This window comes from Cibotium barometz, chromosome 26 (assembly GCF_041138505.1).
Source record: "Cibotium barometz isolate CiBa-2024 chromosome 26, ASM4113850v1, whole genome shotgun sequence".
In the NCBI taxonomy this organism is placed as follows: Eukaryota; Viridiplantae; Streptophyta; class Polypodiopsida; order Cyatheales; family Cibotiaceae; genus Cibotium; species Cibotium barometz.
Genome location: NC_141071.1, coordinates 52933798 through 52960831, shown reverse-complemented (window position 1 = coordinate 52960831; position 27034 = coordinate 52933798). Strand labels below are relative to the sequence as shown.

General features: G+C 42.4%; 1 protein-coding gene across 3 annotated transcripts in view; it reads right to left on the bottom strand.

Annotated features, from left to right (window-relative positions):
- LOC147624086 (GPCR-type G protein COLD1-like) overlaps nt 1–15580 on the bottom strand; it is a 53501-nt gene extending 37921 nt beyond the window's left edge. For all 3 annotated transcript variants that reach the window (XR_015269257.1, XR_015269258.1, XM_086820745.1), the window contains exons 1-4: nt 15215–15580; nt 14926–15026; nt 14560–14667; nt 14160–14280 (exon numbers count right to left, since the gene is read on the bottom strand). Coding sequence is in view for 1 of the 3 variants with exons in the window: in XM_086820745.1 (XP_086676871.1) it covers nt 14160–14280; nt 14560–14667; nt 14926–15026; nt 15215–15429 (545 nt within the window). In the remaining 2 variants the exon portion in view is untranslated. The remainder of the gene's footprint in view (nt 1–14159; nt 14281–14559; nt 14668–14925; nt 15027–15214) is intronic.
- Nucleotides 15581–27034: the final 11454 nt, after the last annotated feature.

Here is a 27034-nt window from a genome sequence, read left to right as displayed (position 1 = left end):
TCGGGCATCCACACTTGGCCGCCCGCCCATCCATACTTGGGTGCCCGCCCGTTAGTATTTCCCTAACTCAGCCTGCCTAGTTCCAAGCTTCCCCAAGCCTCGAAACTAGTCTTGCATGCATGTAGCACACAGTAGATACACACTGTGCACATGACATACTCCCCTTCCTCTAAGAGCTCACTCCTGAGCTCACTAAAAAGCAAGGGTAATCTCTCTGAAGAGTAGTCAATGTCTCCCATGTAGCGTCCTCCTCAACACGATCCTTCCACTTAATCTTGTATTCCGTGATAAGCATATTACTCAGTCTTCCTTCACGAAATCCGAGGATCTTTTCAGGTTCGTGCGAAACAAATGTCATGTCCTGGACATCGATAATTTCTTGAGTAACTAACTGATCTGCTCCACCCAGTACTTCCTTAAGTCTACTGACATGAAATACAGGATGAACTTTCACATGAGAAGGCAAATCCAATTCATATGCAACTGAACCAATCCGTCAAGTAACACGAAATGGTCCACAGTATCTAGGGGATAATTTCGGAGATCTACCTGTCCGTAAAGTCTCGGAATCTTTCGGAACTCGCAAATACACCATCGTTCCTTCAGAGAACTCTCTAGGTGAACGATGTCTATTAGAATAAAACCTGTCTCGGTCTTGAGCACTTCTAATAGATTCCTTCGCAACTTGTAACATTTCATGCATATCTTGCAAAAAATTACGTGTTGCATCATGTTGAAGTCCTGAGAATCCTACTGTAACAGGTGATCTTGGTTGAAAACCATACATAAGCATGAAAGGACTAAACCCTGTACTCGTATGCTTAGTACTGTTATATGCAAATTCTAACATAGGAAGATAATCCTCCCATGAACTCTGTCTTTTGGATACATATGCTCGAAGCATATCCTCCAAAATCTGATTCACTCTTTCAGTCTGGCCATCAGATTGAGGATGATCAGAGGAACTCAAATTCAAAGTTGTTTCCAACTTCTCAAAAACAAGTTTCCAAAAATCACTCGTAAACTTAGAGTCCCTATCACTGACTATGTCCTGCGGTAACCCGTACAGTCTAAACAATTGCTTGATAAACTGCCGAGCTAATTGCGTAGCTGTAATAGTCTTCCGGATCGGTAAAAATCTAGCCATTTTTGTCAAGCGATCTACCACAACCCAAATAGAATCGTGGCCTTGATGTGTTCTTGGCAATCCGGTAATAAAATCCATGGAAATACTTTCCCATTTATTACCTAGGATTTGCAAAGGATGCAACAACCCAGCCTATCTAAAGCGTTTAGCTTTATTTGCCTGACAAATCTGACACTTGAGAACATAATCTTTTATATACCCTTTCATCTTTGGCCAATAAAAAGCGTGTTTCACTAATGATAGCGTCCTGTGTACCCCAGGATGTCCAGCAGAAGGGGCGTCGTCGGAATAGTAAACCATTCCCAATCATCCACTGGCCTCCTGCAGCCTGAATAGTAGACTGCTCAGTCATCGAGTCTTGGTCAATCAATGAGCTCCCGTCCTGGATCTTCTGCCAAAATGGACCAAAATAACTATCAGTCCTGCAAAGCCCTCTCAATGACTAAAATAAGTCGGTAGAAATCTCGATGAACGACAAAGTATTCACCTCTCTAATCTGACTAAGCGCATCTGCAATACTATTCATGGACCCTTTCCGATAACGGATCTCAAAATCAAAATCTTGCATTAACTCTGCCCATCGAGCTTTCCTTCCTCTCAAATCATCCGCATCACACACATACTTGATTGACTGATGATCAGTCAATACCACAAACTTAGAGCCATATAAATAATGTCTCCAAACCTTAAGAGCATGAATCACAGCATAAAGCTCCTTCTCAAGGGTTGGCCAACAAGATTGAGTGTCGTCTAGCTTTTTACTTTCAAAAGCAACCGGTCTACCATCTTGAAATAAAGCAACCCCGATAGCATAGTCACTGGCATCAGTTTCAAGAACATAAGGCCGACTAGGATCAGGCAAAGCTAAGATAGGTGCTTCCTTGACTTTATCTTTCAAAAGTCTGAAGGCCATATCCAAATCGTTATTCCAAGTGATAGGCTGATTGGACTTACGTCCACGACCTTTCAATAAGTCGGTCATCGGTAGTGTGAGCTGAGAGTACTCCCGTACAGATTTTCGAAGAAAAACAACAAAACCGAGAAAAGAACGAAGTTGTTTCACTGTTCGTGGTATAGGCCAGTCCAAAACCTTCAGAACTCGGTCATAGTCAATGCTCAATCCATCTCTAGTGATCTTGTGTCCCAAGTAAATGATGTTGGTCATAAAGAACTCACATTTACTTAACTTAGCATATAGTCGATTCTGTCTTAAAATAGATCAGACAATCGTAAGGTGTCTGACATGATCCTCAAGAGTACGACTATATATCAAAATATCATCCAAGAACACCACCACAAATTTTTCCAAATGTTCATGAAAAAGATCATTCATCATTTGCTGGAAAGTGGCTGGAACATTGGTTAACCCAAAAGGTAATACGACTCGTAATGGCCATACCTAGTCCGAAAGGCGGTTCTTTCGCCATGCCTTTCATGAATACGTATCTGGTGATAGCCAGTACATAAATCTATCTTCGTGAAATATTGCGCTCCTGCTAACCGGTCAATCAGGTCATCTGATCTAGGGAGAGGATAACGGTTCTTAATGGTCAGCGTGTTCAATCTTTTGTAATCTATACACATTCTCCAAGTATTGTCCTTCTTTCTCCTAAGCAACACAAACCTGTCAAAGACAACTGGTTAGCTGCCTTTGGCTTGGGTCCTGCGTTTGACTTGGTACCCTTTTGCTTTGGGCACTCGTCACGCATGTGTCCTTTTTCTTCGCAGATAAAACAACGTCCTTCCTTCTTGAGCTTTAAAGCCCTAAGGAGTCGTTTCTTCTTCGCTGGTGTCGAACTGGAATTCTTCGAAGGTTGGTCCAAAGACTTGCCTTCAGTCATGTTAGCCATGGGTGCGGAGAACTTTCTTTTATGCTTGTTCCCCTGCTCGGTAACAGGTTTCGACTTGGAAGAGACCATCGTATCGTCATAGATACGAGCGGAATGAATGGCCTCGTCCAAAGTTTTACATTTGTTATTCTCAACTTGTAATCGGTACGAGTCTGGTAAACCAGCTACGAAAAACCCCAAAAGAGTAGTGGGATCCATCTTTGTGGCTTTCATCTGCAAGTCACGAAACTTCTGGAGGTAGACCTCATAAGTGAAGTGCTGCAAGGTCATGGTCAAAGCTGAAAACCGGGCAACAAAATCGTAATCATCCTCTTTCTTGAGGAATTCTTTCTTGAAAACGTCTTCAAATTGTGCCCAAGTCGTTGGCTTAGGGTTGAGTTCCTTCCACCAAATCAAAGCTTTGTCAGACAGGAAACCTGCTGCTAACTGGATCTTCTTTCCATCATCATGTGGATGAAACTGAAAGTGAACTTGCCACTTGTGTAGCCACGTGTCCACGATCTCCTTGGTTTGCTACTTTTGCTCGCCCTCGAACGATTCCGGAGTAATATTGAGGCCTAAAGCTGAAGCCAAGGTATCCATACCCGAGAAAGTAGAGAGGGTAGTGGTCAATAGAGCGATGGAGTTCTGCAAAGCTTGCATCTGGGCGGCAATTTGTGCCTGACGTTCCGTCGAAGAAGCTTCGAGAGTTACTTTGAACTCTTGGAAATCTAATTTTGACACAAAATCGTCAAAAAGATCGGCCTCGGTACCTTCCGTAGCCGGCAAGCCTTCGCGTTCCACAAGGGCCTCCAACTCTGATTCTTGGGTCGACATCGTGAAGAGGGTACGTGGAGAGAAAATTCGATCTTTGCACAACAAAAGTGCGAGCGAACTTGAGAGCTTGAGAGCTTGAAAACTTGAGAGAGGTGTGGCAAGAAGCCCACTTGAGGGGGTTTATAAAGGTTTCCCAAAAGCCAAAAATCTCCAAAAGCTAGGCTTAGCTTTTGCTTTGCTTTTGTGTTTTTTTTTTCTTGAATTATATATTATATATATATATATATATATATATATATATATATATATATATATATATATATATATATATATATATATATATATATATATATATGTATGGATGTATGTATGTATGTATGTATGTATGTATGTATAGATAGATAGATAGATATATATATTCTATTTTCTTAAAAAAAATAAACACCTTGGAAACCTTGGAGACATTGGAGGGTTCTTTTAAAACTTTTTTAAAAAAAATTAAACTCAAAAAAAAAAACGAAAGCTTAAAAAAATAACGTAAGCTTTCCTTGGTTTTTTTTCCCCCCTCCAGGATTCGCCCGTCGGCGTGTTGGCTGCCGTCGTGGGAGCTGCCTGTGCGAGTCATCCTGCCATCGCCAGTGTTGCTGCCAGCGCCTGTGTGCAGGCTGCGCCTCCCTCACACAAGACGGGCCACAAGGCCACGTGGCCTGGGCTGGCTACGCACGCCTGGTCTGGGCGCTGCCTTGCTTGCTACGCAAGCCTGGCCTGGCCTGGCCTGGCGTAGGCGCTGCCTGGCCGCCTGGCTACGCAAGCCTGGCCGGCCTGGGGTGGCTGCGCAAGCCGCCTGGCTGCCTACAAGCCTAGGCCGCCTGGTTATGCACCTGCCCGCCTGAACACACCTGCCCGCCTGCCACGTCAACAAAACTCGGCCAACAAACCCACTCGCCAGCGATTAAGCGATCCAGCACTTCTCTCGCTCTCTCTCTCTCTCGTTCACAGCAACGAAAAGCAAACATGCTTTTCTTTTTTTCTTTTTTTTCTTTTTTCTAATTTCTCTCATGCGACTGCACAAACAAGACTCCCCTTCCTTGCAAAGCAAGCGACCCTTCTAAACCTACCATCTCCCATCAACATGGGTGTCTTTGATGAAGAAAAAACACATACTAATCTGAAAACTGTAGTATGCACAGAAAAAACAGCAAGCTTTTTAACACATACCGTTCTTCGACCTCTTCTTCTCTACCTACCGACTTGCTCGTTCACGAGGTATGCTCTGATACCACTGTCAAATCCCCACGGATCCCCTCGTGATCGATCTTGGTTCGAAACTCGAATCCTACAAACAAACAACAAAGGGGGTGCAGGCCTGACTCACCTCCCAACCATGACAGTCGTGGGCGAGCCCACAGTCTTGGCTGTCCCCACCGAGCCACGAGCTGAGCTAACTAGGATGACGTACCGACCAATCTCCTCCTCGTGACGTCCCATACCGCCACGAAGCTGCCCTCGCGGGCCTCGAGATTGCTGCCGGCCTCGGCTGCATAAAGCAGGTGCACGTCTGCACTAGATCCAGGCTCCAAGACCATAGAGCTCTCACAAACTCGCGAGACTCTATATCATACAATAACTAACCTTGGCCACCCTTTTATAGGTTCTTGGCCGGTCATCGGGCGTCCACACTTGGCCGCCCGCCCGTCCATACTTGCGTTAGTATTTCCCTAACTCAACTCGTCAATCAGCCTGCCTAGTTCCAAGCTTCCCCAAGCCTCGAAACTAGCCTTGCATGCGTGTAGCACACAGTAGATACACACTGTGCACATGACACCTGTACTGCTTGATAAGCCAGGGTGAAGCCCTTTAGGTGGTTGACTTTGAACCCTATGGCAGCCATGCATCTAGGCATCCACAAGGCTGATTCCTTACTGCAGAAGGCGGCCAGGGCATAAACACCTATGAGATGCTCATGTGCGGGCCATAGAGTGGGTATATCAGCAGCCTGAAGGGGGTTATTCTTGGATCGCATCAGGCTGGACAGCTTAGGGTAAGGCCATGTAGTGACGGTTGTAGCAGCCAAGCATGGAGCTTCAGCAGGCCTGCGCAGAGGGCTGATCAGGCCATCAGGCCAGTGGTGACCTGCAGATGAAGACCAGCAAGGACGACGACCAGAATCAGCCCAGCCATGGCAGGGCACTGCAGCCATGACAGGCGCACACATGGACAGCCCCGGCCAGGTCATGCACAGGCCACCTAGGCCTTGGTGTGCATGTGAAGGCGCAGCTAGTCCCTACGCACAGAAGCATGGCCCGCAGCACATGCAAAGGACAGCCATGCCAGATGTGTGCACAGGCAAGCCGTCAGTACGGGCAGTGAGGGCAGAGGTCTGGGCAACGTGTGCAGGCCGGACAGTCTGGACAGGTAGCATAGATGGAGAACCGGAGAGAAGGTGGACGACACGTACACGTTGGATGTGCACATAGGGATGTAGGGCCTCTGGGAGAATGAAAGCTAAAAGAGGCGAAGGTTGAAACAGGGAAAAGCATGAGTAAAAAAAACACAAGTGAGCTTTTTTTGTGGTAAAGCCAGAGGGGGCTTAATTTTAAGCCCCAGCATTTCGATTCTCAAAATGCACAAAACTAAAGCAAGTGCTTTTTGAACTCATTACCCTCATGAATTTAGTCTCTCTTCTTGTTGGCTCATACATACAGGTTGTGCAAGATCTATGTACACCATCTCCAAGCTCTTGGTCCCCAAAACTGAAAACTTTGTCTCAGCCCTCTCATCCACTCTAACAATCGTTTCTTTAACATTTCATTTATTTCCAACCCATAACCCGTTGCTTTCCTATCACTGCTGTTCTCCAAGTTGGCACGCACGTATAGTGTGCACCAAAGATATGTGGAGTCAGTGGGCAGTAATTCTGTGAAGTCATCCGGTGGTAACGATGGAGTCGGTCTCCATGATGACAATTTTGAGCAAGTGAGGCCACCGGGATGGCTCGGATTTTACCCACCACCAACAGTAAGGCTGGAAGATACACACAAGCGCGTTATCCAAGATCCCCCGAGGGAGGAAAATGTCGGGCCCAAGGTTGATGGGTGGATCCACTTGTGGGTTTCAGTAAGATTATGGGCTTCTTCTGTATTAGAAAATCTACTGCCCTCAAAGGGGGAACTCCATGCCTGGCATTTCCTTGTACTACCTCAGTAAATAGATGCATCTGTGGGAGGGGCCACTGAACTGTGTTAGCTCTTTTGGGTCCAAGCTGGCACTTGTGCCTGCGGAGGACGATTATGGCTATGTGGGGGTATCCCTCAGGTTGGTTTCATGAAAGTTGGCAAAGGCCTCGGTGGCAGTGTTCTCTTGATCTAACCTTGGCTTTTTAGGGTTAGGAGAGCTGGCAGGGGAGGGGGGTTTGTTACTGAGGAGGCCTACTCGGGGTGGTGTTACTGTGGTATTTGGGTAGCTCTTCCCATCCTACAACATAGGAGGATTCCGTTAAGTGGGGTTCAAGTCTGAATTTTGCACACACATGGTGCCAGGAATGGCTCAATAGTCTTTAGAGACCCTAAGTCATGATGCTTATTTTTAAGTATTTTTTTGTAAAACCCCTTATTAATAATCTTTAACTATGATGGAATCTAATTTGTTGCATGCTCTTACCCTTCCACATGAGTGGATAGTTATTTTCAAAAAGGTGTACAGAGCATACCAAGTTTTACCATGAACCCTTCATGTTATTCGGATAGCCACTAGGTGGTAGGTGGAAGTAGTCTTGTCGGAAATTGGTATACCCCCAAGATAGGGTGCTGAGTTAGGCAGTCTTGTGGTGATGGTCATAATCCAAGATGCCTAGGCAAAGGTTTCCGGATGGCTTATAGACATCAGTAAGAGCTAACTATTGAAGCCAGGGAGAAGGATTGGGGTGTGAACATGGTGGTATCTTTCATCCCTGACATTGCATGGTGGTTTGACCTTGGTGTTCAGAGAGGAATTCAGTTGCTTCAAGGCTGGGCTGTAGGGGGGAAAATTGGTCATTCCACGTATGATCATGCTTAACGGCAGTTTTATGTGGGGTGTGCTCTGGTGGTATGGGATGCCAAAGGATCTCCTGAGGCTCGCAAGTTTCTTGTCTAGGATACTCTATGCTTTGTCATAGTTAACCTCCAGTAACAACGAGGAGCAGTGCTAGTCTATGAGTCACAACTAGATAAGGGACTTTCTTGGTTGTCGAAGCATTGGCATGTCACTCATAGGGTGACAAGTTTTATGATTCATCACTCTCTCGTGATGGCCAAATAATATTGATGCATGAGGCAGCTTCAGAATTGTATATGAGAAAGAAAAGAAGTTTAAAACTTCTCGATCTTAGATTGAATGTCTAGACGAGTTGACGGTTGGACCATTTGATACACCAGGGTGGACAAAATTCCAAGCGGTTATTTTGATTCCACGATTTTGGAGGCATATGGACTTTCCACCTGTTCGATGGGGTGTAACCCATGGACATGTTAGGGGTGGAATATGTTATAACTATTCTCCTTTAGGATCTCTATTAATGGGATTGCATTGACCTTTGGTAGCCTTAAGTTGATTCCAATGTGGTGGGGTGAAAAGTTGCTAGAGGCTGTATGTTGTCTTCAGGTTCTTCAAGAACATGGGACATCTTCATAAATTGATGGGGAGTTTTAAACTTTTATGCTTGCCCTAGAGTAGACATAAGTATCCGAAAAGTTTAAACACAATCTCCCTTTAGTCTTATATGAGGATTGGATAGGGAGATCTTGTGGTTGGAATATTGTACTGGAAGTGCATGGCACTAGCAATTGTTTGTGCATTAAGTGGACTAGTTTTTGGCAACAACTAATGTAGGATGCCATTTGGTATGACAATTGAGTTGTGTTGTGGATCTGTGCTAGGGTTGATATGGTTGCACTTTAATACAAGCTGTTCTATTGGAATTCAGCTCTTGGATGAGAGTTGGATTGACAGTCAACAATTGGTTCTTTGCAGTAGGGTCTACAAGAGGAGTCTTACACTAGCCTAGACACAAACTTTTGCACTCATAGAGGAGTCACATCTTCCACTTCTTTTGGTTATTCTTACATGGTGGCCTTCCCATTAATCAATGGAGGGTTATTTTTGATGCAGACCCTACCCACTCCAAATGCCCAGTAGCTGTTGTGACAATACAACATTGCATATGGGGGTGTAGAGCTACCCCAATAATATATCATATATTGAGGGGGGAGTCGGCCCGTTCCGGTCCCAGTGCTGGTAGGCCTACACTCGACAGGCCAATAAAGACCGAAGGGATATGAAGTTTTCAGAAGGAGATTGGGTTTATCTTCGGATTATGAAGCAACGACTGAAACAGGTGGGCAAGCGATGCCCAAAGTTGTCTTTCGGGAGCTTCGGACCTTTCCCCATCCGGAAAAAGATTAATGAGGTGTCTATGCAGTTAAAGCTACCTCCGAGTTAGACTATACACGATGTATTTCATGTCAGTTGGTTAAAGCCATATGCAGGTCCACCCCCTTCAGAGTGTTGGATAAATGTAATCCCAACTCCTTAGTCCAATTTAAATGTGGTTGATAGGCTAGTGGTCAGTGGTTGGTGTGTAAAGCCTACAAATGGTTGATGCATGTTGTTCATGCAACTCATGCAACTAAAAATAGAGTAGAGGAGTCTCTAAATAAGGTACAAGTCGTGATCAAGTGATTATGGTTCATGTCTAATCACAATTAGTGTCTCAAATCTTGTGCTATTTGGTGCATTGTAGCTCCTGTACGAAGCAAATTTCCAATCACCCCTTTTTTGTAGTTTCTGCTCCAAGTATATGGTGATACCAATTTTGAGTTATATTGATGATATTTTTGTTATTTGGGCTTAAATCATCTATGTGAGCAAGTTCTCAATATTAATCATCATATTTTATCATCATGAGTTCAAAATTCCCCGACAAATTCAACGGAACTAGGTTCCATACCTGGCAAATCAAGGTGAAGGGCTACCTTATGAAGAAAAATCTGTGGAGTATGGTCAAGCCACTTACTAAAGATGAAGCTGGTATTTCTACTGCAGTTACAAGAGCTACAACGGCTGCACTTCAAGCAAAAGATGAACAAGCACTTGGTATTATCATTACTGCTTTAGAAGATGATTTTATTCATTATATTGATGATGTTGAGTCAGCTATGGAAGCTTGGGAATTATTAGAACGTACTTTTGGTGCAAAGGCAAAGCATTCCAAAATCAGTTTGAAGATGCAACTCTTTGATCTAACCATGGAGAGTAATGAAAATTTAGCAGCTTTGATTAACAGGTTGAAGAGCTTAATGACACAGTTGGTTTATGTTAAATCTCCTGTTCCTCTAATCGCAATTAGTGTCTTCTTGTGTTAATCTCATATCAATTTTCTGCATATACCAATTTTTGTCCCTCATATTCATGATGTCTTGTACAATCTTTGATCCACCTTGAGGATGTTTTGATCAATCTTCATAGCTTAGTTATCATATCCAACACAAAGGTCAAAGACGAAGCGGCACCAGACATTGTGGATGAAGCAGAAGTAATGGTTCCAGAACAGATCCTTCTGCACCGTTTCAAGCATGGCTCAGGCCGAAGACTACGACAGTTCCTCACGAAGTTTCAGGACCGAGGAACTCATGAAGCGGTATCGCTCGACAAAGAATTTTTCGAAGACTATCCGACATTATTGACGGAATATTTGGAGGCTATGCAGCTTCCGTCAAGTTAAGCAAAAGGGGATGTCACGTGCATCCTGCACTTGGATGCCAAGTAGACATTTCTGTACAGAAGGTGTAGGACCTGGGATGGTGAACTGGTCCCATGTGAGCCCAGTCCGGGACGAGTCAGCCAGGGATCCATCTCAGTCGTCCAATGTCAGATGTGCACTGTCCTGCACATGAAACAGTGCCAGTCCGCGTTGTGAGTCTCCCTCTAGAATGATGACCGTGGTTCTGTGTATCTAGTATGGTACCGGATGCCAGATCACTCAGTAGATTATGTTTAGGAAAAGGAGCCAACCCATAGGGCTACCCCGGAGCTTAGTATGGGCATGGGAATGGTGTGAAACCATCCCCATGTGGACCAGTAAGGCCCAGGCTGGACCCGCCAGCCATGGAAGGGCTATAGGACAGTCCTCAGGCAAGAATAAGGCTATTTTCAGGAGGGTACAGCCTTCATAGGGCTGTAGGGCAAGTATGGGGCAGCCCATACAGGCTGCCCAGCCCATGGATTGTGGGCAAAGGCTATGCCCAGCCTTCTAGAAGCAAGCACCTGCCTCCCTAGCTTGCTAGGGAAAAAACGCAGCATTTATTGGGATTTATTTGAGCATTTAATGCTGATTTTGGTCAGTCGTGGGAATATGATGCTGGCCGACTGCCCCTGAAGAGTAGTATAAATAGGAGAGGTCCACAATCCCATCATTCATCTCAGTATTCACCAAGAGCTCAAGCCAATCAAGGGCCAGACAAGCCAAGGAGATTGCTAAGCAAAGGGGTGGACTTCTGAAGGTCAAGGGCAGGGATTTCCCAGCCAAGAAAGGTCAAGTTTTCTGTATTTGTTTTCAGATTTACATCATTCTAATAAAGCAAATACACCATCCATGGTGGGGGCCCTACAGAGGGTAATTGGGACCCAATACTGTGTCCTCTCCATCTCCCCGTTCTCTCTCTATTTTCTGCACATCTCCTTTCAGTTTGTCCGTTAATTTCCGTCGCGAAAAGAGTGCTGATTTCTGAGTTTTGAAGTACCGATCCTTCTCCGAAGCTTTCGCATATTACACCATGGCACGAGAAGTGGGTAAGAAGCCAAGGGAGTTGGCACTTTCCTACCTCCTCTGCAAAGGTGACATCAAAGAGGGAAAAGATGGAGAGCTGAAATTCAGAAATCCACCTCGCTTGAAGCATGGAGATCCCTTGTCCCTATGCAACTGCACTCAGGCGCCTCTGATTCTTGTTCTCCCACTAGCGAGCTACAGGCGACACTCTCACTTGCTGGGCTGCCTGGTGCATTCGGGTCCCATGGTTCTTAGTCTCTCTCGTCGTCGAAGCTCGCTATAGCAGGAAAATGCACTTCCTTTCCGGAACGCAATTTGACCATCCACTATGTGGGAGATGTCTTGAGGCTTCCTGAGGCTGAAAACCAACCGTCCTTCGAGGGACAAGAGTCACTCCGAAAGGGGTGGTCCACCGGCGTCTAAAAACCAACCACACGAGCGAGAAATTTCTGGTTTCTTTGCTGAATCTTTGTACTTGAAGTAGGCTCTGATACCACTGTAACAAGCGGAAGCTTTGGAGAAGAATCGGTAACTTCAATACTCAGAATTCAGCACTCTTTTTGCGACGGAAATTAATGCACAAACTGAAAGGAGATGTGCAGAAAATAGAGAGAGAGGGAGAGATGGAGAGGACATAGTATTGGGTCCCAACTACCCTCTGTAGGGCCCCCACCACGGATGGTGTATTTACTTTATTACGATGATGTGAATCTGAAAAGAAAATACAGAATTCTTGACCTTTCTTGGCTGGGAAATCTCTGCCCTTGACCTTCAGTTCTCCACCCCTTTGTTTAGCAACTCCCTTGGCTTGTCTAGCCCTTGATTTGCTTGAGCTCTTGGTGAATAATGAGATGAATGAAGGGGAACATGGGCTCTTCCTCGTGTCCGGATCTCCTCCCCAAACTGAGTCACTCCAACCGTGGAGTCGGACTCCATCCAACAATCCCATCTCCTGTGTACAAGAGTCCATGATCCTTCGCATGCCGCAGAAACCACAGGAAACGCAATCCTGCCTCCCAAAGAGTCATCCGCAACCATGAGCTCAACTGCCTCATCAGGAAGCTCCCGTCCAATCTGGTGTCCATCAACCAAAACAATGAACCATTCTGCTTCTGAGTCAAAGAGGCATCACACTGCTCACAAGGATCAACACCTGTTACGGTGCAAAAACAAGTCCTGGAAACCTGCTGAAGACCACGCAAGGCCTTCTGAAACCTGTCAACCACCCCCTCTGAGTCCGGAACCACAAAGCTTGGAGAAACCACCTCCTTCTGCAAGTAATCAACTGCCACCTGCTTGGCTTTCCGAAAGGTCCCCGTGGAAAGAACATCCTCATCTACTGGATGTTCTTTGTCCCGAATACTACGAGACATCAGAGCATAAGTTACCTGTTCAATTTCCTCTGACTGACGAACACAAGAACTACCAACATCAGTACTGGAGAGTTCTTGCCAACTGCTGCTGCCAGCTACTGGCAAGCTATCCACCATTTGGTCCCGAAAAGCCTGCACCTGCAGCGTATCCACACTTACGTGGCCATTACCAGACTGCCACTCATCAGCGAGGTCGTAAGACTCCAGAACAGATTCCATCATAACCTTCCATATGCCGTAGTTGCTCCCGTCCAACTGACGGTCCACCGGGAACGTGGGGAGTGTCGGGATCTTCACATGCCTCTCGGCCATCTCAAACAGATCTGCCATTGTGGGGATGTACTCTGAAAAGGGTGGGTGGGTAGGAACAAAGAAGAACTAACACATGCAAGTGGCTGTCCAGCAAATCAGCCCGCCGTCCTCTTGCTTCTCCTCTTCCCAAACAATCCCGAACAATCCACCGATCAGCAACACAACAATCCCCCTCTTGCTCACACAAATCCCAAGAACTATCTAGAGCCTAGGCTCTGATACCATGTCAGAATACGCAGCGGTGATGATGACCAGATCTGGGAACACGAGCAAAATGCAGTGCAGAAAATCACAGCACAAGAGAGAGAGAGAGAGAGAGATAGAGGCGTGTAACTCTGCTCAAAAAATGACAAGGGACTGGGGGCCTATTTATATGGCCCCCCACCAGCAGTCGGCCTGCTGTAGGGCAGCCAACTGGACATCCACGACCTGCAGCAGCAGTCGGCCAGCACTGAGGGTCCACGACCTGTCCAGTTCAGTCGGCCAGCTCTAGAATGGGAACACAAACATGCTGATGCAGTCGGCCAGCAACTGGATCCTCCTGCCAACTCAGGGCTGCCTCCCTTGCCACAGAAACATAGGGAAAAAATGGGGAAAAATACGGAGTGGGGAAAAATGAGAAAACACCTCATAAGGGCGGGCACACCCACAACAAAGGCCCTAGTGTATACAAATAGACAAGAGATGACTTCTAACAATAGCACCAACCAGAGAAGTCATGAAATGAAAAACTCATAGGTAATCCATTAATGTTCAGAATACATACAAAGGCTTCTCAAAACACCACTCCCACAATACAAAGAAGATGAAAATTCTTATATTTATTTGACACCACCAAATCCAAATGTGTATAATTTTTGCAATGACAACCCAACCTGGGCATGAACAAAATCTGCATAAGGTTTTCACATAGATACCTGATAAACAAGGACAAGTAACTATATGGAAGATTAACTGCTCCGAAACCAGATAGTATTGCCATGACTGTCACACCAATGACTCCAACTCTACTAAGTAACTGTGGCATTGTGAAAAAACCTGGCAAGACAAAATCAACAACGTTTATCCAATAAGAAACGCTGAGACTTGCTTTTATTTCACACCATTACTCCTACCACCCTACACATCTTTGGGTCTACTATGAGTAAAACTCACAAGTTGTCAACCAATAAACTATGGCTTTAGCATAGCTAAATGCATCTACCACTACTTTAGACATTATGCCAACGGTTTGTTGATGACATTAAGGTCTTCTCGAAAGCATAAAATTTCCAATTAAGGCATGTTAACTTCCACACCACAAGTTAAATGGCAAACCTTTGTCCGGTGATGGCATTGGAAAGTGGATACCCATTCGCCAGAATGCATAAAGCAAGGCGAGCAAAAAAACAACAGCCCCTACAGCTGCTCTTTCGATTCCCAATCCTGGACAGCCACATTCACAACGATTACATGTTAGGGCAGCCATTGCAGGTGCATGATGCACACGGTACACCCACAACTTCAAGCTGTAGTAACTGCAAAAATCTAGCAATGGTGCTTCTCACACGTTTGATAACTTCATATCCCAGAGCCAGGAGATTAATTAAAGACTCTCCAGTGCATACCAGTTAGCATGACTTCAATTATGTATATGATCCAGATATAGGCAATGGTTGAATGAAGGAGGGCTCTCTTACTTACCTGTATTACGAAGCGAAAGGTAACAGTGGTAGTATGGTAATACAAAGACGAGCAGTGTGATCAAACAGAAAAGATCTATCTTCCAGTTCATCCACCTTGCACTGATGATAAAGACACATGTAAATGCCAAGAAAACAATAACCAGAACGCTTACTATACAACCAAGGCTGATCAGACAGGAAAGGGGAACCATGTAAATGCCATAAAGAACCAATCGTGAAAAGGTGTAAAAGGCCAAATGCAAGAAAAAGGCTCATGTAGATGCCATTGAGAGTGATCCAATCGATACCTTTTGGAGAGAAGGGGGATGATTTCGAAGAGCACGAGCTGGAGGAGGTTGAAGGAGAACGCGAAGACGATGCTGAAGAGGATCTGCACAAGCGCGCTCTTCTCCTCGTACTCCTTGTAGAGTTTTCTGTTGAGGAACCACAGGCCGCTCCATGCCAGCCCTGCCAGCGACCCTGCGATCACCAAGGCCTCCAAGACAATGTACGCCATCCCCATCGCCGCAAACTGCCTTTCAGGTCTGATGATATGCTAAATGCATTGTCTGCTCTTACATCGCCATAGCCGCACCTCGCTTGCTTCCAGGGTTTCGTCGGCTCGCGTTTTCCTGAGTGCGACCATCTGAGGGTTTTTCACACTGCACGGACGGACGCAAATTAAAAAACTAAGATATAATGTCCGATAGAGGAGCACTATTCAAAGCGCCTAAGGAAAAACCTTAGAATCCGAATTTCCAAAAAAGTATGCAAGAAAAGCAGAGAGAATGACAAGCAGCATTGTAGCCACCTAACCACCTCCTCTCTTGGAGGACTGCACTCCTTGATCTCCCCCATCACTTTGGCCCTGGCTCTCTTGCTTGTTGGATGCACTCATGAGAGAGAGAGTCCAATTGCTAGAGAGAGACCCTATGTGGCTCCTAAGAGAGAGAGTCCAATTGCTAGAGAGAGATACTGAGAGAGTTGTAGTACAAAACACACTAAGACCCTCTATGCATGGCCTCTACGAGAGAGAGAGAGAGACCCTATGTGGCTCCTAAGAGAGGAACACCCAATGTGAACAAGAAATGGCAGAAGGGATACAAGGCTATGCATCTGTTCTCGAAAGGGACTACACGTATGGGTGTACGTAATGGTTGTCTCTCTCCTCCTCTTAATAATTAATTGATGGCCATTTTTTATGTACAAGAACTTTTCTCAAGGAGTGGAATTTGCTTTGTAACTTCTCTCCCAACGGCCATCCCTTGTGCTTATAAAAAGGAGGGTGGTGCTAATCTGATCAAGGTACCATCAAGCTCCACACCAGCACCCACATGTGTGCTTGAGAGAGAGAGAGAGAGAGTTATATTAAACGTCTCCTAAAGACCCAATGGGTCTATGAGACCAAAGTGATACAATGCTATCCATGGTATATCTCGTCGTGGAAAAGAAAAACAAAACAAGTACAAATAACATAGCTTTTTGAAAGTAGAGGTTGATACAATGATCATCATGGGGAAAGTACATGGGGTATAAGCACTAGTACAAGAGACTCTCATCATGGAGTACAAGAAGACACTCTCATCATGGAGTATAAGCACTAGTACAAGAGACTCTCATCATGGAGTACAAGAGAATATGAAGCATGTGGGGCAAATCATCCTCCAATAGAGGGTACACCTCTCTCAAGAATGTCAAGCATGGGGTTACTTAGTATGGCTGAGAGGTCCCCTTTTGTGGTATGTGGGAAGGTGGTGTGATGGCAATGGAGCATGTCTTAGATCTAGAGCTAATGGGAGGATCGTGGTTGGTGTCCCATGGGCTAGGGACATCAGGTACATCAAAGCGTGCAAGCCCATTCCAAAGTGACTCCTCGAGGATGGGCTAGAGCTAAGGTATTCTATGGTGGATCCACGGGGTCCACTATGTGGATATCCTCTCCCTCAGTCTCGAGAAGAAACTGGTGATGGTCGACTGGCAAGGAAGGAGGGGTGGTGGTTGTGGTTGCCCCAACACTCTCTTAGGAGTGCATCCACATGTCTGCGAAGCTCTAGTAGGAAGGGTCCTAGCAAGCACCACTGGTCTGAGGAATCCATGGTCCTGGATAATGGGCCACAGCCCTCAACGAAGAGACACCCGCGGATCTCATAGTACATTAGGCAGTGATAGGCATATTGCTCCTATGTCTCAACCCCAGTGTGACATAATTTGCAGATCCTCTCCTCCTAAGGTCTCAGTATGAGCTCTTTATCTCTGCACTCTGCTCACCCTATCTCCACCCATATCCGCACGACATGTGACATGTGAATACCCAGGTAGCCTAGCTGCTGCTGGATAAAGCCATCCTCTATGAGCTCGAGGAAATAATCTCTATAAAAGTGTATCTTCAATGGGAGCTCTAAAGGTGCAATCCATGTGTTGTAGAGGCTCATGGGAGAGCTCGAGAAAAGGGGAGTCCAAGGTGTATTGAAGAGGTGGGAGAGGTGGTCCATGTGGAGCCCGTGTCTTGAACCAAGTGGAAACTGAGACATACCATGCTCTAATGTCACCCTCAAGTGCGAGCTCTCGTGAGAGGAATCTAAGGCAAGCCTTGGGTATCTGTCGGGGCTCATCGTGCCAATGCAAAGAAGGTAGTTGACTATCTAAAAAAGTGCATCCACCATCAAGTATAGTGAACTTTACATGTGATTGCATGTGGGACCAATGATTTATTGCAAATCATGTGAGAGAACATCATGACCTAGGGCCTCTCCACCTGGTGCTAATCCCACTTTAATAGATCTAGTCCCCACCAGAAAGGTGCTCCATACATCAAGGTTGGTGTGATGTGGATGTCGAAGAGCCAACCCTTCATCCTGGGCTCCTAGGCTTCTTGGCTCTTGGGCCTACAAGCATTATCGATCAAGTAGGGCCAATGTTGCATATTCTCATGTCACTCTAATGTGTGCTGGTCATGGGGGTTGGTAAAGTGAGGGCCATTAAAAGTAGCTTCGAGGTACACATATGATGGGATAATCTCCATTGGGGCTTCGCTATACAATCAGGATGTGTAGGGGCAGGAGGTGTTGAAAGCCATGCATGACCTTCATTTTACCAAGGTTTTAATAGTGATATCTCGTTGTGTACAGAAAACCTATAGAGCATCCAAGTGTCTCTGAAGCCCCTTGGTTAAATCTAGTATATATAAGCAAAATTCCATCTGTATAGAGCAGGAGAGGAATGAGTATGCGTAATATGGATGTGTAGAGTAAGATATCGCTGTGTACAGGAAACCTGTAGAGCATCCAAGTGTCTTTGAATCCCCTCAGTTGAATTTGATATGAGCACAATGTCATCAGTATTATAGAGTAGGAGAGGAAGGAGTATGCCTGCAAAAGTGAAGCAACTGGCCTGCCTCTAAAACTGATAATGAAGCTCGAGATCTCATCAATGAAAAGGCTAAAGAGAAAGGGCAACCATGTTTCACCCCAATAGTAATAGAGATCTCCTATAACATCCCTCTTGGGGCTCTCACTCGTCCTGTGGTGGCTAACTCAAGGATGCTCCAAATCATGTCGAGTCGATGTCTTCATTGGTTAACATGGTTTTGCTCGCCCGACCTACCATTAGGCACTTTGCCATTTTACTTGCCACCACAGTGAATTGGCATTTATTTGTTTTGTGAGATAGCACTAGAACATGAGCTTAATGTAAAATAGGTAAAGTCTACGAACTTAGTGTACACAATTGCTTAAGACTAGCAATAGAGGCCAGACCTTGCGCTTACCATGCACTTAATAGTAAATAGGGAAAGTCAGATCCACACATAGGCACATAGATACACACACACACTCTCTCTTGCGTACATGCACACACACATTATCTTACGTACATACACACAGAGACATACATGTGCATATATATGTATAGGCACACACACATACAAGCACACACATGGTGCATGCACACATGTGATTGTCGCCACACGTAATCATACGCATGCACACACAGAATCGATATATACATAGTCTTAGGGTGAAGGTACGTGAGCTACCTTCATTAAGGATAATATATACACACTCACACACATATAGCTGTGTGTATATGTCAGGTAGTGGTTAGCTGAGAGTCAGCCAGGGTCAGTTTAGGTCAACTTGTTATTAGAGAAGGTTGGCTAAAGAGGTAGGGTTGAATATCGGGGTTGTTCCAAGTCATATATGACCTAAGAAGACAATTTAGAGGATAAGCTGATTCAAGTTGAGGAGGGTAAGGTGTCAGAATGTATCCAGCAGAGGTTCAAAGGATAGCTGAAGGTAAGCTAAAGTGGTGTTCTATTTTTAAACAATGATGATAGAGAGAAAGAGAGATACATTTTCATCATATAAGTGAGCGTAGTTGCTTTTTGATGATGGGCATCACACTCATTTTTAGCATTTTGGCTGTCAAATAATTGTAAAAATTTAAAATTCGCATAAAACTTTACGCTAAAATACCAAAAAACTTGCTAATTTTCACCAAACTATTAATTTTGAAGGGCAAGAGTGCCCATAAAAAAATCAAGCTTGTAAGTGGCCTCCCTACAACACTACTCTCTCTTTACACTGAAATTTGAATATGAAATAACAATAGAGCTTGTCTTTCACTCTTTAACTCTCCCTGCTTACGTATGGTAAAATGAGATAAGCGCAAAAAGTGGGTGATAGTTATAAAAAACACTAATGTACTGTCATTCTGTTGTAGTGATAGTCTTAGCCAAAGGCACTCATGTGGATATAAAGAATATAAGCCCATTGTCACTTAGCCAAGACCTCGTGATATACATGATTTTTTATCATTCCTAGGATTATGCAGGTATTATAGGAAATTTTGTCAAGAACTTTGTATAAATTACACATTCACTAATAGATCTCCTAAAGAAGGCTAAACAATTTCATTGGATTGAAAGACATAATAGATCCTTTCAAGCTTTAAAAGAATCTCAAAACCATGCCCATGTGTTATAACTTCTTGGCTTTACTAGATGATTCTTTGTAGTCGTGAGTGGCTATTGGATTGAGGCATGTCCTAATGCAGGATGATCATGACCTCGGGGGATCCGCTTTAATCATATGAAATAGCACGAGTTTAACATAAAAAAAAGGTATTTATTTTTTGAAATAATTTACATAAATAAATTAATATAAGGGTTTTTATTTAAAGGATTAACATTGTAAGTTGATTAACATTGTAAGTTTATATATAAAAGGGTTTATTTTATTTTTACCAAATTCACAGATAAGGGATTTTATATATAGGACTTGAAAGTACGTGATGTATATGGTTTTTTATATAGTTACCTCCCCAAGGTCATTGGTTAGCTTATGAGATCCGCAAGTTGAAATGAATAGAGTGCAACTATAGTACATATGACAAGGATTTAACTACTATAGTACATGCTCTCAGGATTTTGAAACATTATCTTATGAATTCCGAATTCTTAATCAACAAAGTACTATAAAATTTCCGTCAAGCCTTGATTTCAGGTAAGACACATCAAATGGGTCTCTTTTATTCAAATTTTGTAGCCAATGATATAATATTAACTTGTTAAGGAAAATATAATGGAGTTGATGCTCTAAGTAAAACATCAAGCATCAATTATATCTTTGCCACATAGAGAGTTTCCCTTTGAAGTCATGAAGATCCATATTTTTAATGGAGCCTTGGAACTCAATGGATTCCTAATGGTGAATACCTCTATAATTAAGGATATATGTCCTTCTAGAAAATATTGTGCATCACACATGATAATTTAAATACATTATTTAGAGGAGATGCATCAATCAAAATATATAGGTCATAGAGGAGTATACATGATGTGGCTAGAAATTTTTATGGGCCTAAGATGAAAAGGATATAGCAAGATTTTTTGCCGAGTGAATGACTTATCATAAGATTTACATATAGTCTAGTGTTTTTATTGAAATATGTTCTCAAAATCTTAAGTAAACTCATCATTAGCCTCTACTTTATGAGAAAGGTGAGAGGTTGGAATGGGTAAAGAGTTCCCATGAATAATCTCAGATGGTATGTGGTCCATAACTAAATGAGATACATTGTTATAAGCTAGCTAAGGAGAAGGTGAATGTATTTGTCCGAAATTTTAGGTTGGGATGAAACATAGGCTCAAAATAAGTCCAGAATAGTAGTATTAGTAACTTTTGTTTTTTCCATAGATGCTAGTCGAAATGTGGTTGTGAAATCTAACTTAGTGCTTAAGTTTACACCAAAAAAGATTACAAAACTTAGAATCACGATCAGACAGAATGACTTGGGGTAAGCCATGATGTACAAAGATTTTGTTTCTGAATAAATGTGTCCAAATCATGTCATAATGACTATAGAAATAAGAAAGCCTATAATAAAGCCCATTGATATCCACTCCCATGGTTCATTAGAATGGGTAATGGGATCAATAGGCCTTGAGTTTTACAACTATTGATCTTATGATAAGTCATTCACTTGGCAAAAAATCTTGCTACATCCTTTTCATCTTAGGCCCATAAAAAATTTAAAGAAGGTGATTATGTTCTTTCAAGAATTGAAAAGATGTCTCATGAGTGTCAAGAAGAATCTAATATTGTAATTGGCACCAAGGTTTTATGGACCATTTAGGACCACCAAAAATATTGTGTATTGATTAGATCTGCCATTCACTTACACATTCACAATTCTTCCCACATTACTTTGTCGAAACCATTTAGAGGACCACTTCCTTCACATCCTACTTATGAAGAGACACCTCCAATTCATGATCAAGAGGAAATACTTAGAGTGTGATATAATCATTGATCATGTATACACTACCACACGTACGGGAAACACACACATACACACACTTGCATGCACTCATGCACACTCATATACACAAACCCGTATAGACACACGTAAGCATACACACACATAGTTGTACACTTGCATATGTGCATGGATACACACACAACCATGCACAACACAGAGACACATGTGTACACACACTTGATCGTACACACACATACACACATGCATACATGCACACCAAGTGTATGTGCACACATACATACACATGCATACATGTATACATGCACACGCATGCACACCAAGCGTATGTGCACACATACACATACATGCATAGATCCACACATAGGCACATAGATACAAACACACACTCTCTTGCGTACATGCACACACACATTGTCTTACGTACATACACACACAGACATACATGTGCATATACATGTATAGGCACACACACATACAAGTGCATATACATTGTCTTACGTACATACACACACAGACATACATGTGCATATACATGTATAGGCACACACACATACAAGCACAGGCACATACATACACACACACTCTCTCTTGCGTACATGCACACACACATTGTCTTACGTACATACACACAGAGACATACATGTGCATATATATGTATAGGCACACCCACATACAAGCACACACATGGTGCATGCACACATGTGATTGTCACCATACACGCAATCATACGCATGCACACACAGAATCGATATACACATAGTCTTAGGGTGAAGGTACGTGAGCTACATTCATTAAGGATAATATATACACATTCACTGACATATATATACGTGTACACATATCCACACGTGTACATGTGGAGGGTGTAAGTATATGTCAGGTAGTGGCTAGGCTCAGTTTAAGTCAACCTGTTTATTACATAAGGTTAGCTAAAGAGGTAGGAATGAAGATCAGGGTTGTTCTAAGTCATATATGACCTAAGGAGACAAGTTAGAGGATAAGCTGATTCAAGTTGAGGAGGGTAAGGTGTCAGAATGTATCCAGCAGAGATTCAGAGGATAGCTAAAGGTAAGCTAAAGTGGTGTTCTATTTTTAAACAATAATGATAGAGAGAAAGAGAGATACATTTCATCATATAAGTGATCGTAGCTTTTTGACGATGGGCATCACTCTCATTTTTTAGCATTTTGGCTGTAAAATAATTGTAAAAATTTAAAATTCCCATAAAACTTTACGCTAAAATACCAAAAAACTTGCTAATTTTCACCAAACTATTAATTTTGAAGGGCAAGAGTGCCCGTAAAAAAATCAAGCTTGTAAGTGGCCTCCCTACAACACTACTCTCTCTTTACACTAAAATTTGAATACAAAATAACAATAGAGCATGTCTTTCACTCTTTAACTCTCCCTGCTTACGTATGGTAAAATGTGATGAGCGCAAAAAGTGGGTGATAGTTATAAAAACACTAATTTATTGTCATTCTGTTGTAGTAATAGTCTTAGCCAAAGGCACTCATGTGGATCTAAAGAATATAAGCCCATTGTCACTTAGCCAAGACCTCGTGATATACATGATTTTGTTTGACCTGCACACCTGTTGTATTCTCTGTAGTGGTACTATATTGCACCCTAACTATCATAACCGGTGACCTAAATGTGCGTACATACACCCAATGGAAACTGTAATACCTCCTTGCAGTACACACAGTATCTCCACAACCAATAGCCCTTCTTGCAGTACCAAAAATAGAATTCTGCAGAGAATCAAAACTTACCTGCAGTGCCCATGAACGCCTACAATATGAAAAACAGAGGTCTAGATGCACCTAAAACGCATTTTCGACCTGAAAATTATGTCCAAAGAATAGTTTAGTTTCCCTTAAGCTCTGCTCTCGCAAAGAAATATCCTTAATTAGAGTTCATTTTCCGGTGCCTCCCGAAGAGCTTCCGACAAGGGTGTAGTAGCCAACACAAAGGGGGAAGAGTAGATGAAGCTCTTACTCTCGTACCGCTTCCTATGCTTCTCTATTATCATTCTTAGGATTATGCAGGTATTATAGGAAATTTTGTCAAGAACTTTGTATAAATTACACATTCACTAATAGATCTCCTAAAGAAGGCTAAACAATTTCATTGGATTGAAAGACATAATAGATCCTTTCAAGCTTTAAAAGAATCTCTAAACCATGCCCATGTGTCATAACTTCTTGGCTTTACTAGATGATTCTTTGTAGTCGTGAGTGGCTATTGGATTGAGGCATGTCCTAATGCAGGATGATCATTACCTCGGGGGATCCACTTTAATCATATGAAATAGCACGAGTTTAACATAAAAAAGGTATTTATTTTTTGAAATAATTTACATAAATAAATTAACATAAGGGTATTATTTAAAGGATTAACATTGTAAGTTTATATAGAAAAGGGTTTATTTTATTTTTACCAAATTCACAGATAAGGGATTTTATATATAGGACTTGAAGGTACGTGATGTATATGGTTTTTTATATAGTTACCTCCCCAAGGTCATTGGTTAGCTTATGAGATCCGCAAGTTAAAATGAATAGAGTGTAACTATAGTACATATGACAAGGATTTAACTACTATAGTACATGCTCTTAGGATTTTGAAACATTATCTTATGAATTCTGAATTCCTAATCAACAGAGTACTAGAAAATTTCTCTCAAGCCTTGATTTCAGGTAAGACACATCAAATGGGTCTCTTTTATTCAAATTTTTCAGCCAATGATATAATATTAACTTGTTAAGGAAAATATAATGGAGTTGATGCTCTATGTAAAACATCAAGCATTAATTATATCTTTGCCATGTAGAGAGTTTACCCTTTGAAGTCATGAAGATCCATATTTTTAATGGAGCCTTGGAACTCAATGGATTGCTATTGGTGAATACCTCTATAATTAAGGATATATTTTCTTCTAGAAAATATTGTGCATCACACATGATAATTTAAATACATTATTTAGAGGAGATGCATCAATCAAAATATATAGGTCATAGAGGAGTATACATGATGTGGCTAGAAATTTTTATGGGCCTAAGATGAAAAGGATATATAGGTCATAGAGGAGTATACATGATGTGGCTAGAAAATATTGTGCATCACACATGATAATTTAAATACATTATTTAGAGGAGATGCATCAATCAAAATATATAGGTCATAGAGGAGTATACATGATGTGGCTAGAAATTTTTATGGGCCTAAGATGAAAAGGATATAGCAAGATTTTTTGCCGAGTGAATGACTTATAGGATTTACATATAGCCTAGTGTTCTTACTGAAATATGTTCTCAAAATCTTAAGTAAACTCATCATTAGCCTCTACTTTATGAGAAAGGCAAGAGGTTGGAATGGGTAAAGAGTTCCCATGAATAATCTCAGATGGTATGTGGCCCATAACTAAATGAGATACATTGTTATAAGCTAGCTAAAGAGAAGGTGAATGTATTTGTCCCAAGTTTTAGGTTGGGATGAAACATAGGCTCAAAGTAAGTCCAGAATAGTAGTATTAGTAACTTTTGTTTTTTCCATAGTTGCTAGTCGAAATGTGGTTGTGAAATCTAACTTAGTGCTTAAGTTTACACCAAAAAAGATTACAAAACTTAGAATCACGATCAGACAGAATGACCTGGGGTAAGCCATGATGTACAAAGATTTTGTTTATGAATAAATGTGTCCAAATCATGTCATAATAATGACTGTAGAAATAAGAAAGCCTATAATAAAGCCCATTGATATCTACTCCCATGGTTCATTAGAATGGGTGATGGGATCAATAGGCCTTGAGTTTTACAACTATTGATCTTATGATGTCATTCACTCGACAAAAAATCTTGCTACATCCTTTTCATCTTAGGCCCATAAAATTTTGAAAGAAGGTGATTATGTTCTTTCAAGAATTGAAAAGATGTCTCATGAGTGTCAAGAAGAATCTAATATTGTAATTGGCACCAAGGTTTTATGGACCATTTAGGACCACCAAAAATATTGTGTATTGATTAGATCTGCCATACACTTACACATTCACAATTCTTTCCACATTACTTTGTCGAAACCATTTAGAGGACTACTTCCTTCACATCCTACTTATGAAGAGACACCTCCAATTCATGATCAAGAGGAAATACTGAGTGTGATATAATCATTGATCATGTATACACTACCACACGTACGGGAAACACACACACATACACACACTTGCATGCACACTCATATACAAAAACCCGTATAGACACACGTAAGCATACACACACATAGATGTGCACTTGCATATGCACATGGATACACACACGACCATGCACAACACAGAGACACGTGTACACACACTTGAACGTACACACATGCATACACACTTGAACGTACACACACATACACACATGCATACATGTATACATGCACACCAAGCGTATGTGCACACATACACATACATGCATAGATCCACACATAGGCACATAGATACACACACACACACACACACACACACACACTCTCTCTCTCTCTTGCGTACATGCACACACACATTGTCTTACGTACATACACACAGAGACATACATGTGCATATATATGTATAGGCACACACACATACAAGCACACACATGGTGCATGCACACATGTGATTGTCGCCACACGCAATCATACGCATGCACACATAGAATCGATATACACATAGTCTTAGGGTGAAGGTACGTGAGCTACAGTCATTAAGGATAATATAAACACATTCACACACACATATATACGTGTATACATATCCACATGTGTACATGTGGAGGGTGTGTGTATATTTCAGGTAGTGGCTAGGGTCAGTTTAGGTCAACCTGTTATTACAGAAGGTTAGCTAAAGAGGTAGGGTTGACGATCAGGGTTGTATATGATCTAAGGAGACAATTTAGAGGATAAGGTGATTCAAGTTGAGGAGGGTAAGGTGTCAGAATGTATCCAGCAGAGGTTCAGAGGATAGCTGAAGGTAAGCTAAAGTGGTGTTCTATTTTTAAATAATGATGATAGAGAGAAAGAGAGATACATTTTCATCATATAAGTGAGCGTAGTTGCTTTTTGACGATGGGCATCACACTCATTTTTTAGCATTTTGGTTGTTAAATAATTGTAAAAATTTAAAATTCCCATAAAACTTTACGCTAAAATACCAAAAAACTTGCTAATATTCACCAAACTATTAATTTTGAAGGGCAAGAGTGCCCGTAAAAAAATCAAACTTGTAAGTAGCCTCCCTACAACACTACTCTCTCTTTACACTAAAATTTGAATATGAAATAACAATAGAGCTTGTCTTTCACTCTTTAACTCTCCCTGCTTACGTA